At 33.7% G+C, this 14708-nt stretch overlaps 1 protein-coding gene across 1 annotated transcript in view; it reads left to right on the top strand.

The window, feature by feature from the left end:
- Window positions 1–14708, top strand: part of GLS (glutaminase) — a 78927-nt gene that overhangs the window by 16215 nt on the left and 48004 nt on the right. Inside the window, 4 exon segments of the mRNA XM_008569671.1 lie at window positions 3752–3881; window positions 4190–4269; window positions 6845–7008; window positions 14201–14259. Coding sequence (XP_008567893.1) covers window positions 3752–3881; window positions 4190–4269; window positions 6845–7008; window positions 14201–14259 — 433 coding nt within the window.

The raw sequence follows: 14708 nt of genomic DNA, 5'->3' as shown, positions 1-14708 counted from the left end.
TATGATCGTAATACAGGCAGTTCCCAACTTGACAAATGCTTAATGGTCCATATGAGCAGGCAGTGGAAAACTATGAATTATAGGTGTAATGATTTCTGTTTCATCCCTAGAATGAGGTGATTCAGAACCTCTGATTATTAGCCTTTTCAGGTCACCTGGGAAGGTGATTCTTCCAGAGTTCTTTCTCTCTTTTCAAATATAAGAAGTTATCTAGTTAGTGTTGCCAGAAGTAAACTCTTTCACCTTCATGCAGCTGGAGAGATGTTAAAACATGGAATTTATTTTCTCAGAGAAATAATTTATAAAAGTTGGTAGGTTTGGTTGAAGTCAATGTGTTGATATTTTACCTAAAATGTATTGTGGGTTAATATATTTAGCCTTCGTAGGTAACATTTGAGAAACAACTATTATGTATGAATTTTTTTTTAACAAGAGAAAATGAGTTCTAAGCATACTTTTTGGAGTAATATGTATGAAAGTTGGAGACTGCCTGTACCCGTCTAGATCGTCAATTGTTTTTGATGCTAGTAATCCTTAAAACTAGTAATAGAAAAAAAAAAAATTGTGTTGAAAACTAATCCATTTATTCCTGTATTTTTTAACCTTATAGATATTAGAATTATTTTTATGTGCAGTTGTAATTTTTTGGTCTTTTTGGTTTTGGAGAAAGTGAATGGTAGTCTATGCATTTGTATATTGTTTGATTTTCTAAAAACTTTCATATCTACTATGTTATTTTAGTAGTGAAAAATTATGTCAGAAGTATTTTGTAAAACATTGTTGTGCATTACAGTTGTTTGTCATAAATGCTTAAAGAAGGAAAGAAAGTGATTATTCCCAGCTTACAAATAAGAAAACGGAAAAAAGCAAAAAATGTAATGTTCTGAAATGCTTAAACACTTCCTCAGAGTTCATTTATATGACTTCTAATTTTCTAGTTAGACTCACGACATTTTATTAAAATAGTCCCAAGAAAAGCCTTTCTATTTGGAATTCTCATCAGTATGCATTTAGACATTGTTCTAGTGGTAGGATTGCTTTTGTTAGCTATGGTATTTTAGCAGCAAAGGCTATTGCCACAGTTTTACCAGCATCTTCTGCTAGAGCAAAATAACCCCAAAGTTTCACTGATTGTACAATTTTATTAATTATAAATCCTCCTTTTAAAGGAACTATTAATTTAAAATAAATAGTCATAGTAGGTTAATAATTTAAATTTGTTCAGGAATTATCTTAATTTTTTTCCTCTGAGAACGGCATTCTTTGATATATATCTCTTGCAACTCTGATATTTGCAAGTTGAATTCCAGAAGCCATTGGAAACGTTTTAAATATTAAAGCAATTGTAATTTTTTTGAGATTAATGTTGAAACTATCAGAAAACTACCAAAATATTGAAGTAAACATCTGTTAGCTCTGTGATGTCAATTAATACTATGTCTATAGGTTAATAATGGAAATTAGGACTATAATTTTTTATGTTGTAATAGGGGAATCCCTATCACTGAAACAATAGCTATTTCTATTAGGATTTTATTTTGAACCCATGTGTTTATTTTACATTGATCAAGTGAATATATATTTTGAATTTTGTTAATAGTTGAAATGTGAAACCTGGTTTCTCATTTTAATTTAATGTTTCATTTAGAACAACTTGAATTAAAATGTTGAAATTTTAAAATTTCTTATTTACCACAGATCAAACAAGAAATACTAAGCATGGCTACATCTTCATTTCTCTATTTATGATTAGTGCAGATTCCCTAGCATCTTAGGGTCTCATTTTCTTATCTATAAAGTGGGGAAATCCTTCTCAAAGTGTCGATGTTTTGAGGATTAAACAGGATGAATAATCCTGGAAGTTTAGTAGTTACTTTTTTAAAAAATGCCAATTTTTTTCTTCTCCAAAGAAGATGCTAATATAGTACTACATATCCATGAGGAATTCAGTTACATAAATAACTTCCCATAGTAATAGTTTGACTTTAATACTTCAACTGTTAGCTTTTGATTTTATGTCTGATAAGGGCTTACCCTTAAGATTTATTATAGTTGATATTATGGCTTGATGCCCATGTCTATCTACTCTTCCTTTATCAGTTAAATATTCTATTACCTAGTTACTAAGACTGTCTTAAGAAGACTATCTTCAGAAACTCTGAGTATATGGTTGGCTGAAATCTATTTACAAAACTCGTCTTTAAGGTTACATTAATACGTTGATTTTCTGGCTTAAATCCTTTGTAGAACAAAGCAAAATATTGGTTCAAATCACTGGATTTTATGCCCTCTTATCCACATGGTTTATCATGTCTTTTTGTTTTGTTTTGTTTTGTTTTGTTTTTTTCCTTTTTGTCTTTTTTCAGGTCCGGCAACGGATCGCAACCCTCAGTGTTGCGCCCGTACCGGACCGGGACCGGCAACGGGATCGCAACCCTCGGCGTTGCTCCCGCACATCGCTCACTGAGCGGGAACCGGTCTGTATGTGGGATCCGAACCCTCGGCAGGAGCGCCACCATGCTCCCAAGCGGCGCACTGTAGCAGTGTGCCACCGGGCCAGCCCTATCATGTCTTTTAAATGGTTTTTAACAGTGAAACATTTTTATTCTACAATTCTACAATTCTTACATTAAATGGAATAATCTAATTTAACATTTTTGTTGACTCAGTAATATAAAATTAATTATTACTTTATGAGAAATTTTATTTAAAATTATATATATATTTTTACAAGCATTTTTTTTTTTTGTCTTTTTCATGACCAGTAAGGGGATTGCAACCCTTGGCTTGGTGTCGCCCGTACCGCGCTCAGCCAGTGAGCTCACCAGCCGTTCCTATATAGGATCCGAACCTGCGGCGGGAGCGACGCTGTGCTCCTAGCGCTGCACTTTCCCGAGTGTGCCACGGGGCCGGCCCTTTACAAGCATTTTAATAAAATTTTCATTTAAGAGATAAATTAGTCTGTCTAAACAAAGTTGATTTTATCTCCAATTTGTGTGACCTAGAAATGCAAATTTTTCAAAACGTAATTCAGGAAAAATATGTTATAATGAAAAATGTTTATTTTTTTTGGTGCACTACTAGTGATAGTTATAGAGGAACTAAGAGGTATATTTCTTTTTTTTTTTCTTTTTTTTTTTTTTGTCTTTTTCCGTGTCCGGCAACGGATCGCAACCCTCAGTGTCGCCCCCGTACCTGACCGGGACCGGCAACAGGATCGCAACCCTCGGTGTTGCTCCCGCGCCTCGCTCAGCCAGTGAGCGGGAACCGGTCTGTATGTGGGATCCAAACCCTCGGTGGGAGCGCCGCCGCGCTTCCCAAGCGGCGCACTATCGCAGTGCGCCACCGGGCCGGCCCTGAGAGGTATATTTCTGAAGATCTCAACAATGAAATATTAAAGTCTAATTTTTGTTAATCTAGTGTCATGCTGAATGTTTATCAACTCTGGTAGAGTAATAAACTTGTTTCAGATAGTCTTAATCCTTAAACCTGGTGGAATGCTCTGTCATTTAAATTTTTGACACAATTTTTGGGCACGTCGGATTTATTTCTCTAACCTGTTCAATAGCTTACAAGCAACTACATGAAAGACTGCTGGAAGGAAAGAAAATAATGTAGAATGTAGTTTTATAAGACCATGAATTTATCTCTTAAGTATGGGGTTAATATTCTCCTAATTAGTACTTTTAATATCAAATACTAATATTTGAAAGGCTCTCAGTTTATTAATTTTTTTCCTTACATTCCACAGATGTGTTCAGAGCAACATTGTTTTGTTGACACAAGCCTTTAGAAGAAAGTTTGTCATTCCTGACTTTATGTCTTTTACCTCACACATCGATGAGCTGTATGAAAGTGCTAAAAAGCAGTCTGGAGGAAAGGTAACATTTTTGATGTGTCTATTTCCTAACCCAATCACTTAGTAAATTCAGCTCAACTTGAAGTATAGAGAGTAAAATAGTGTAGTTTTCTTGTGTTTTGTTAATTAAAAAATTTGAGTTAAATGAAGCCACTGGATTTAGTGCTTTTAAAATATTTTAAGTATTTAACTTGGACTGCAAAGCCACTGAGTGTTACAAAATAATAGTCATTGGTAGAAGTTAAATTGAGATAAGGATTTTTTGGGTAGAAGAAAATGTATTATTTGACTGTATTATATATGTTAATTTATTTCCAATATTTTGGATAGGTTGCAGATTATATTCCTCAACTGGCAAAGTTCAGTCCGGATTTGTGGGGTGTGTCTGTTTGCACAGTTGATGGACAGAGGTAAGTTTATTTTAAATCCCTGAAAACCAACTCTAAGCATTAAGTCTTCCATAATAGTGAGCATGAGGTAGAGAGGACCATCTTTTATAATGGAAATTAGTTATGACATAATTTCAAGGAGGTTAATAAATTGAAATTTTAATATATATATATATATATATATTATTATTATTTTTTTTTTCTTTAAAGATGACCGGTAAGGGGATTTTAACCCTTGACTTGGTGGTGTCAGTACCACGCTCACCCAGTGAACTAACCAGCCATCCCTATATGGGATCCGAACCCATGGCCTTGGTATTATCAGCACCACACTCTCCCGAGTAAGCCACAAGCTGGCACCGAAATTTTAATATAATCTTAAAAAACTCATCTGAAACAGTAACCTTATACTAAGTTTTATGAGGCATTTCATTTATCTTATTTAGTTGTATTCTTGTTATTTGAGTTTTATTCAAGTACCTGCAGTTACGAATTTGCTTAGGATAAGCAGTCTTGTGAAAACATGACGTTATCCTCTAGTGCACTGATTGCTAATAAAATGAGTCCCCATTTCTTAGCTTAACATTGGTTACCCTTCCTGTCATTATCTTTGTTCCTTAATTTCCTGATATGACTAGCATTAGAGTTAACTCAATGCAACATGACATATTCCAACATTGGTCATTTGCAAAGTGAAAAGTCAAGTGCAAAGCATGTAAGATTTCATGAAGTTCATAAAAACGATATTTGGGAAATGCTCAAATTGCAGGCACAGGCACAAACTAATTAGGAACTTGGAGAATTATAAAAAGGATAATGATGTGAGGGTGCTTTAAAGAGAATGATTTGATTAAAAATCAAGGAATTAAAAGACGCCCTTGTAAAATATGGTAAAGTTTTGGAATATTTTTTCAAGAATGAACCTTATTATTGTACTGGAAGTCAGACATAAAGATTTATTATCATGTTATAATTTGTTTTTTTCAGAAAAATTATGCCAAAAGAGAAAATTCAATATTCTTTTTTCCCTCATTTGAAGACTTAGCTCAGAGATGTAACTTTTTGTTTTTATTTTATTAAAGTATCTATTTCTTTTTTTATTAAAATATAACTTACACATGAACTTTTAGAAAGGAAGAGTAGAACTGTGGTTACTAGAGGTGGGAAAGGAGAGGCGGGAGGGGGAAAGTGAGAGGTTGGTTAATGGGCACAAAATTAAAGCTAGATAGGAAAAATAAGTTGTGGTGATTGTATAGTCAGTCTAGGCATCTATAATTAATAATAATTTACTGCATGTTATTAAATGGCTAGAAGAGAGGAGATCAAACGTTCACATCACAAAAAATTAAGTTTTACAATGATGTGCTAATTACCCTGATTTGATCATCACATATTGTATACATGTATTGAAATAAACTCTGTATCCCATAAATATGTATAATCATAAATTTGACAGGAAAAATATTATATGCTTTTGCTATGTATACATATGTGTTTATATTCTATAATAGACTTAGAAGTGAGGTAGCCATACGTTCCTGTTTTACCTCTGACGTCTCCATTAACCTCTGCCTGGGGTAATCATTAATAGTGCCCAGTCTTACTATGATTGAGTTTCACTCTGAAAGAATGAGTACCTGTGATGTGTTGGGGCATTTTTCACGGCACCTGGGATAAACTAGTGAATAAGACAAAGATCTCTGCTTTTATAAGCTTGCATTATAATTGGGTTGGCCAGAATTTTTTCATTCTCATATCTTCTCTCTACTTCCTGTACCTTTCAGTTTGGTAACATATAAAGCTTTCTTTTTGTTCTGTTGTTTGTTTACGTGGTGATGATGGCTGCCTGCTGGAACTTAATGACAGCTCTATCACATTTATAAAACTAGATGCTGTTTCTTTTCTTTTTTTTTTTTTTTTTAAAGATGACCAGTAAGGGGATCTTAACCCTTGACTTGGTGTTGTCAGCACCATGCTTACCCAGTGAGCAAACCGCCATCCCAATACGGGATCCGAACCCATGGCCTTGGTGTTATCAGCACTGCACTCTCCCGAGTGAGCCATGGGCCGCCCCTGGATGCTGTTTCTTTTAATGGGGTTGGAATTATGAGTAGATATGGTTCACAAGATGAGGCATTTATAGACAGGCTCTCGGAGAATAGTACTCATATTGAATCTGAACTGTGCTCTACTTAACTCTAACCATGTATTAGCCATGGCTTAAGGCTATGAGTACAAAAAAAAGGTGAATAATTTTTAAAAGGGCTAGTTCATTTTATGTGATTGAATACAGGTGGGAGTAAGGAAGGGCACACCCTCTTGCCCTCAGAGGAAAATTTCTACCTTACTTAATTATTTATTATCTTAATTTAGAACCATCATTTATTGTCTAAGTGTTTTTAAGCTTTTGCCTTTTTTTACAGTGTCTTTTTAAAAATAAATATATTTATTCTTTAATATTGAAGTAAACTTCTGTGGCTGAATTATGGGAAAGTTTTTGTAAATTGGAATTAACCTGTAAAAAGAATAACTCTAATTAGGCAGTTACTGTTTTTCCAGTTGATGTTAATTATTTTTTCAATCTATTTTTAAATAGGCATTCTATTGGAGATACTAAAGTTCCCTTTTGTCTTCAGTCCTGTGTAAAACCTTTGAAATATGCCATTGCTGTTAATGATCTTGGAACTGAATATGTACATCGATATGTTGGGAAAGAGCCAAGTGGATTAAGGTTCAACAAACTATTTTTAAATGAAGATGGTAAGAATTACATAAAATTGGTTGGAAAAAGAAATGCCTTATTTTCCTATTTAAATCTAAGTTGTTAAATTTCTTTTGAAGAAAATTGCAAGTGTTCATACTCTTTTTCACTTGTAGTGGGATTTCTGTGAAATCCATAGAGATAATTTAATCATCTACTTTTTTTTTTTCTTTTCGTGACCGGTAAGGGGATCGCAACCCTTGGCTGGGTGTCGTCCGCACCGCGCTCAGCCAGTGAGCGCACCAGCCATCCCTATATAGGATCCAAACCCGCGGCAGGAACGCCGGGCTGCACTCCCAGCGCCGCACTCTCCTGAGTGAGCCACGGGAAAAAATGGTTACTTTAGGCATCTCATTCCACTGGGGAGTGGGCTAGAGAGAAGATAGGAGCAGGAAGTAAGATTTTCTCTTTATAACCACCTATACGGGATATCTTCTAGTAAAATCTCAAAATGTGCAGGATTTCCTTAAAAATAATTCAATGGAGACAGCTGGGAGTGCTGGCTATAATTATTACTATCTGTTGGTAATTATTGCAGCTAAGTGATGGGTATATAGATGTTCGTATACTATTTTTTCTGCGTTTGTATATTGTAGATAGTATTTGAAAACTTTCATAGTAAGAAGTTTTTATGGTGGCCTAGTTGAGATTTTTTTTTTTTTTAGTGGGTGTTTTGCTTTTTCTCCTTCAATACATTTAATATTTGAAAGAAATATCTTGTGTTAAATAGGTGGATAACTAACAAGTCTTATTACTTTAGAGGAATTCAAAAGAAAAGGGAAGACAAAGGTAGTTAGTACTTTGATCTGATAGAGATTTTAAATCTAAATACCTGTAGCTGAATCTGCACAGCTAGGTTAAACTTTATTCCTATGAGTTGGTTTCTGTTTTTTAATCTTTCAGTCATATACTAGGTTTCTGATTGAGTTAAGATACAGAATTGAAGAAGGTAAGAATGGAGGTTACAGTGATAACTTGTATTTCTTTCTCTGTTGGATAAAAAATATAATGTACCTTACAGTTATTATTGTTTTATTAATTTTTAAAATGAAGTTATAAGACTGGTATTTTCTTATACTTCTATTTGTATTTGTTTTGAGAACAATTATGTTTTTTTTTTTTTTGTCTTTTTCGTGACGGGTTACACCACCGCGCTCATCCAGTGAGCGCACCGGCCATTCCTATATAGGATCCGAACCCGTGGCGGGAGCGTCTCTGCGCTCCCAGCGCCGCACTCTCCCGAGTGCGCCACGGGCTCGGCCCCAATTACGTTTTCTTACCTATTTTACAATAATTTTTCTATCCTCACGCCACATTTGATTTTATGAGCGTTACCATAAATTAACACCTTCAGTAAGGACATCATATGCAGAAGCACTGTATTTATTAAGCTCATTGACATCCAGATTTAATATTGAAAGAATTAACGTTATTCTAGTAAGATTAAACATTTTATAAGAAAAATTAGTACTTTCCTATGAAAATCAAAGAATAGGTGTTCCTGGTGAATTTATTGACTTTGAGGGAGGTATATAAAGTGTAGAAAATAAATATAGGAATTTGAATGCTAGTAAGTATTTCGGAAACAAAAATTAAATAAAATGGACTTGGAGTAAATGAACTTAACATTATGAGTAGTACATTTTTTGCCATTTATATTTACTGTTTTATAAATTATAATATTGATAATGAAGCCTATATAAGAAAAAATCATGATAAGAACTCAGAAATTTAGCACTGATTTATAAGAAGAACTGAAATATAAAGTTTAACAAGAGGTTTTACCTTGATATTCTTAGACTTTTTCCAAGCCTGAGCCAACACCAGGAGACTTGTAAGCAATGGTATACCATTCCCTCCTGAGTTCTGAATAGATTTTTGTGCTCTTGAGTCTTGGTTTAGACCAGCGCCAGCAAAAAACAATTTGAAGGTTTTTTTTCATATTTTAAATTTCAAGGGTGGCTTTATCATGAAACTATACACTTTGTATATGTGCATGTGTGTCTGTGTATCTAGCATTACAAAATTTTAAAAAATAAATTTGTTAATACTTTCCTAGCTTTATAAAATTAATATGAATATAAGGAATAGATAAAGAAATTATAGTAGTTTTTAATAACTAGTTTTCAAATGCTTACAGCATAAAAAATTTTGCTCCTGTGGCTGGGGCTGGCTGATATTTTCTATCACTATAAATGAGGAAACAAGGTACTTTATGGAGATGTCAGTTTTGGAGACCACCATCTCCTGGGGAAGTCATTTTTTTCTACCTTATAGTGATTAAGTCAACAAGTTATTTGTTTAGCCTTCCTTGTGTATATTGTTAACAGCTCTGGAGACTACTTGGGCCTTGGTTCTTGGAATAACTTATCTAGCTAATACTGTAGGATACAGAAAACAATGACACACCTCTAATACATGGTAGGCGTATTAGTCCGTTTTGTTGCTTATAACAAAATACATGGAACTGGGTGATTTATAAAGAAAAACGGAATTTATGAGAAAACAATGACACACCTCTAATACATGGTAGGCGTATTAGTCTGTTTTGTTGCTTATAACAAAATACATGGAACTGGGTGATTTATAAAGAAAAACGGAATTTATTGCTTACAGTTTCTGCGACTGGGAAGTCTAAAGTCCTTCTGGTGGTGGCAACAGTGACCCAGGGGTCTCACATTACAAGACGGTGGAAACAGAGAGAGAGACATACAGACTCTCCTCTTCTTTTAAAGCCCTCAGAACCATGCCCTTGACCATCATTTTTAATCTGTTCATTTTGCACAGTCCTACAATCCAATCACCTCTTCAAGGCCCACCTTTCAATTACAATAATAGGATTTCCCACCCTATTAACAGTCACAATGGGGACCAAGTTTCTAACACATAATACTTGGGGGACATAATTCAAGCATCAATGAGTTTTAGGGGATATAATTCAACCCACTGCAGTGGGAGAAGACAAACTTAAGCATTGTGTGCTGCTAACTATTTTTTCTTACAAGTATGTAATTGACAGATGCCAAAATGTATGTGTTGGTTATGCAAGGGTACCTCAAAAAGTTTGTGGAAAGATGGAATTAAAAGATAATGCAAATATTTCCATGAGCTTTTTGAAGACCCCTCGTGGGTAGAGGATTTGAGAAAGAAGAGGAGTTGAGTTAATTTACGTGAGGAAGACACGACTGGATTGTATAGAAAGGATGAAGTTTGGGTGGTTGGGAAGAATATGAGTGGATACTGCAGAATTAAACCATATGTAATGTATATTGCAAACGTGTTATGGGGTAAAATTAGGTTTCTTTAACTCCAATTTTTATATGGCACTGTAAAATTCCAGTGTAATACCTAAAATATAAATATCCAAATTAAGCTGAACATGCTTTTTAATACTTTTTATTTGATATATGCATTAGCAAACTTAGATTTTGTAAGATTCATATGCTTAGCAGTTTGAAAAGCTTCTAATATAATATGAAAGAACTCTCCATGTTTTATTGCCTTAGAGAGAATAAACACTTGTTAAAATCGATCTATTATGTACATTCTAGTTAAAAATGTGTCCATCAATTTCAGATGTTACCCATGTCCATTTTGTCAGTATACCAAGCTCTGATATACCATTACTTCAAGTGGTAGCCTTTATTAAATTAGTGTGTTATGAACTGCTGTTCATGTTTTTTAATTAAGTAAGAATTCTAAAATGAACCCCTCAACTTTGTCCTCCTTTTCACAGCTGAGAAGAAAACAAGTAGATTTCGCAGTCATAGGTTTTAGACTGAGATTTTATACTGCAATTAGGGTGGTGTTATATTATCTCTGGTGGATTTCCAAATGTTCAGATGTCTGTCTTTTGAGCCAGAGGCAGAGTGACCAGTTGATTACATCTGAGAATTGTGCTGTCATACCATGAAATTATTTAGTGTTTTTGAAACGTCTTGAATATAGTTTATGTAGTAATTGTAGAATATTTATTCCCCCATTTATGTGATACCTTATGGAATACATACATTAGCTGACTCCTAGGGCCCTAGGGGTCGAAAGCTGATAATGTCAAAAAACTCTGAAATGACAGACACATGAACATCTACACAAATATAAGTAGAAAGTAATTTAGCACAGCCTGCTTTCTATATTCTGCTTTCTGTTTGCATATGGTTTGTTTTTATTTTTGCAGGTGGATAATATTTGGAAAATTTTTGTTCCTTGGCACTCTCTTGCCATATAATATTCTTCTAGGACAGCCTTGCTCTCTCATTTTGTGTGGTCTCAGAGAAAGCAAACTTCTCAGCATAATTTGGAATAGGCAAGATCTTGATTGTAATACTCAGATATAACACCAAGATTTTATTTTAACATTTGGAACGGGTCATTATCATGAGTAATTCAAAATGCACAGTATTTTTTTCTTACTTATTTTTTAATTGACAAATAAAAATCATATATATTTATGGTAAACAACATGATGTTTTGAAATATGTATGTATTGTAGAATGGCTAAATCAAGCTAATTAACATAAGTATTACCTCACCTACTTATGAGAACACATAAAATCTGCTTTCTTAGGAATATTCAAGTATATAATATATTGTTATTAACTATAGTCATCATGTACAATAGATCTCTTGAATTTATTCCTCCTAACTTAAATTTTGTAGCCTTTGACCAACATCACCCCAATTCCTCCTCTCCACACTCCCCCCTCCACTTTATAGTCTCTGGTAACCACCTTTTAGTTTTCCGCTTCTATGAGTTCAACTTTTTAGATTCCAGATACAGGTTGAGCATCCTTAATTGGAAAATCCAAAATCTGAAATGTTCCAAAATCCGAAGCTTTTTGAATGTTGACATGACACTCAAAGGAAATGCTCATTGGAGCATTTCAGATTTCAGATTTTTGGATTAGGGATGCTCAACTGGTAAGTATAATGCAGATTTTCCGAAGTCTGAAAAATTTTGAAATCTAAAACACTTTTGTTTCCAAGCGTTTCAGATAAAGGATACTCAACATGTATAAGTGAGATCATGTACCTAGCGTAATGTCCTCTAGGTTCATTCCTATTGTTGCAAATGACAGGATTTCCTTCTATGTCAGGCTGAATAGTATTTCATTATGTATAAATATCACATTTTCTTTATTCATTCATCCATTGATGGATGAGTAAGTTGATTCCATATCTTGGGCTGTTGTGAATAATGCCACAGTGAATATGTGAGTGTAGCTATCTGACATACTGATTTCATTTCCTTTAGATATATACCCAGTAGTGGGATTGCATAATTTTAAAAGCAGTACTACTAAATCACATTGTTAATATTCCATTGAGAGAGACTGGTAGACTGTAATTTACCCAATCAATTTTTTTGTCACTTGATTTTTTTTAATTAAAAAAATTTTTAACAGTTTTATTGAGATATACTTTACAAACCATACAATTCACCCATTTAAAGTGTACAAGAGACTGGTAGACTGTAATTTACCCAATCAATTTTTTTGTCACTTGATTCTTTTTAATTAAAATTTTTTTAACAGTTTTATTGAGATATACTTTACAAACCATACAATTCACCCATTTAAAGTGTACAATTCAGTAGCATTTAGTATATTCACAGAGTTTACAACCATTATGACAATCAATTTTAGAACAGTTTCATCACCCCCAAAATAAATCCCATATCCATTAGCTGTCATTTCCTATGCCCCCTACCTCTGGCAACTATAATCTACTTTCTGTTTCAATAGATTTGCCTATTTAGGAAATTTCATATAAATGGAATCATACAGTATTTGGTCTTTGATGACTGGCTTATTTTACTTAGCATAATGTTTTAAGGTTCATTCATGTTGTAGTTCTATTATTTTTTATAATATTCCATTGTATGAGTAATATCACAGTATTTATCCATTTAACTGTTGATGAGACATTTGGGTTGTCTTCACTTTAGGACTTTTATCGATAATGCTGCTGTGAATATTTGTGTACAAGTTTTTTTTTTTTTTTTTTTAAAGATGACCGGTAAGGGGATCTCAACCCTTGGCTTGGTGTTGTCAGCACCACGCTCAGCCAGTGAGCCAACCGGCCATCCCTATATAGGATCTGAACCCGTGGCCTTGGTGTTATCAGCACTGCACTCTCCCAAGTGAGCCATGGGCCGGCCCTTGTGCACAAGTTTTTTTGTGAACATATGTTTTTGGTTTTCTTGGTTACATACCTGGGAGTGGAAGTGCTGGGTTGTACATAAATCACTACTACCAATAGATAAATTAGGAAGTATGCTTACAAATAGATGTTTTCACTGTCCGCAGTTTTGTGTTTGTCGTTTGTGCCATGCAGTGAATGGGAATGTAATCAATTGAAATTTTAAATTCTATTTATTGTGTAAGAATTAGGAGAAAATTTAAAATTTTAAATAACTTTTAAAATTATGTAAGAAATACATCCTTATTGTCAGGAAATAAAGAAATAATAGAGAATATAGTTTAAATCTCCTGTAACCTTATTATTCTATATATATCACTTGTTAGTGTTTGTGTTTTGTTCTGCGTATGTATGTGTTTATGCATAAGCGCAAAAACACTTTAAAAAAGCAAAATTGTATTCATGCTAGATGTGCTTTTTCCAAGGTTATTTTTTTTTCCAAGGTTATTTTTAATATAGTAGTAATATTTGAGTGCTTAAGTGCTGCCAGATGCTGCCAGTATGGATCTGGCCATCACATCTTAGGCACGAGTGGTGACAATTTGCTTTGTACCCCATAAATACTCATAACCAAAAAAAAAAAAAAGTATGTGCCAGGCACTTTCTAAACTTATCATATGTTTTAATCATTACATCTTGCTGATGTGTAGAAGCCATTATTACCCCATTTATGGATGGGAAAATTGAGACACAGTAAGGGTCAGTTACTTGCCCAGGTTCACATAGCTAGTAAGTGGCAGTTAGGAGATTTGAGTGTGCTCTTACATTACTCTACTGTCTCTCTGTACATGAGTCCTTGTCTGACTATATGATTATTAGAGGAGCATCCTGGAAATGAATTATATGTATCTGACTTAAACAAAAGTCAAAAAAAGATCTGTTAACAATGGCTTACATTAAAATACAAGTTCATGTGTTCAGAAGTACCTATGCATCAGAGAAAATGGTACTAGGTATTTGAAATAATACTATTGCTTTCATATTTTACAGATAAACCACATAATCCTATGGTAAATGCTGGAGCTATTGTTATAACTTCATTAATAAAGGTAAAATGTTGACATTTCCTTTTAACCTAGTAAACTTTTTAAATAATTAAGTCATAAGATGAATTTTGAATTGTTTATGTAAAACTATGAAAGGTTTTCTCTTGGTGTTAAAAAAAAATTAGTCTTGCGGTATAGGATTAGAATTTTTACTTATTTCAAAATAAATGATGTAGTCATTTCAAGGCCGAAATTAAAAACAGATGACTTATTGTAAATTCCAGCAGTTAGTTACTCTTGAATTGAAGATATGGCAAATATTTAAAAAGAAGTCTGCTGAACAATAAGCATAGAGGTTTTGCTCTTTAAAGTTTTGATATTTTTTCTTTCTCTTCCGTTTGGCTTTTCTAGAGTGAACAGATGTAAACAGAATCAAAAGCATTTTACTGTATAATGTTTGTTATCAACATATGTAGGAACAGATGTTCTAGTACTTTGTGTTTAAGACAAAG

The sequence above is a fragment of the Galeopterus variegatus genome, unplaced genomic scaffold (assembly GCF_000696425.1).
Source record: "Galeopterus variegatus unplaced genomic scaffold, G_variegatus-3.0.2 Scaffold523, whole genome shotgun sequence".
Lineage (NCBI taxonomy): Eukaryota > Metazoa > Chordata > Mammalia > Dermoptera > Cynocephalidae > Galeopterus > Galeopterus variegatus.
Note: the sequence above shows the minus strand (reverse complement) of the source record. Positions and strands in the feature narration are given on the sequence as shown.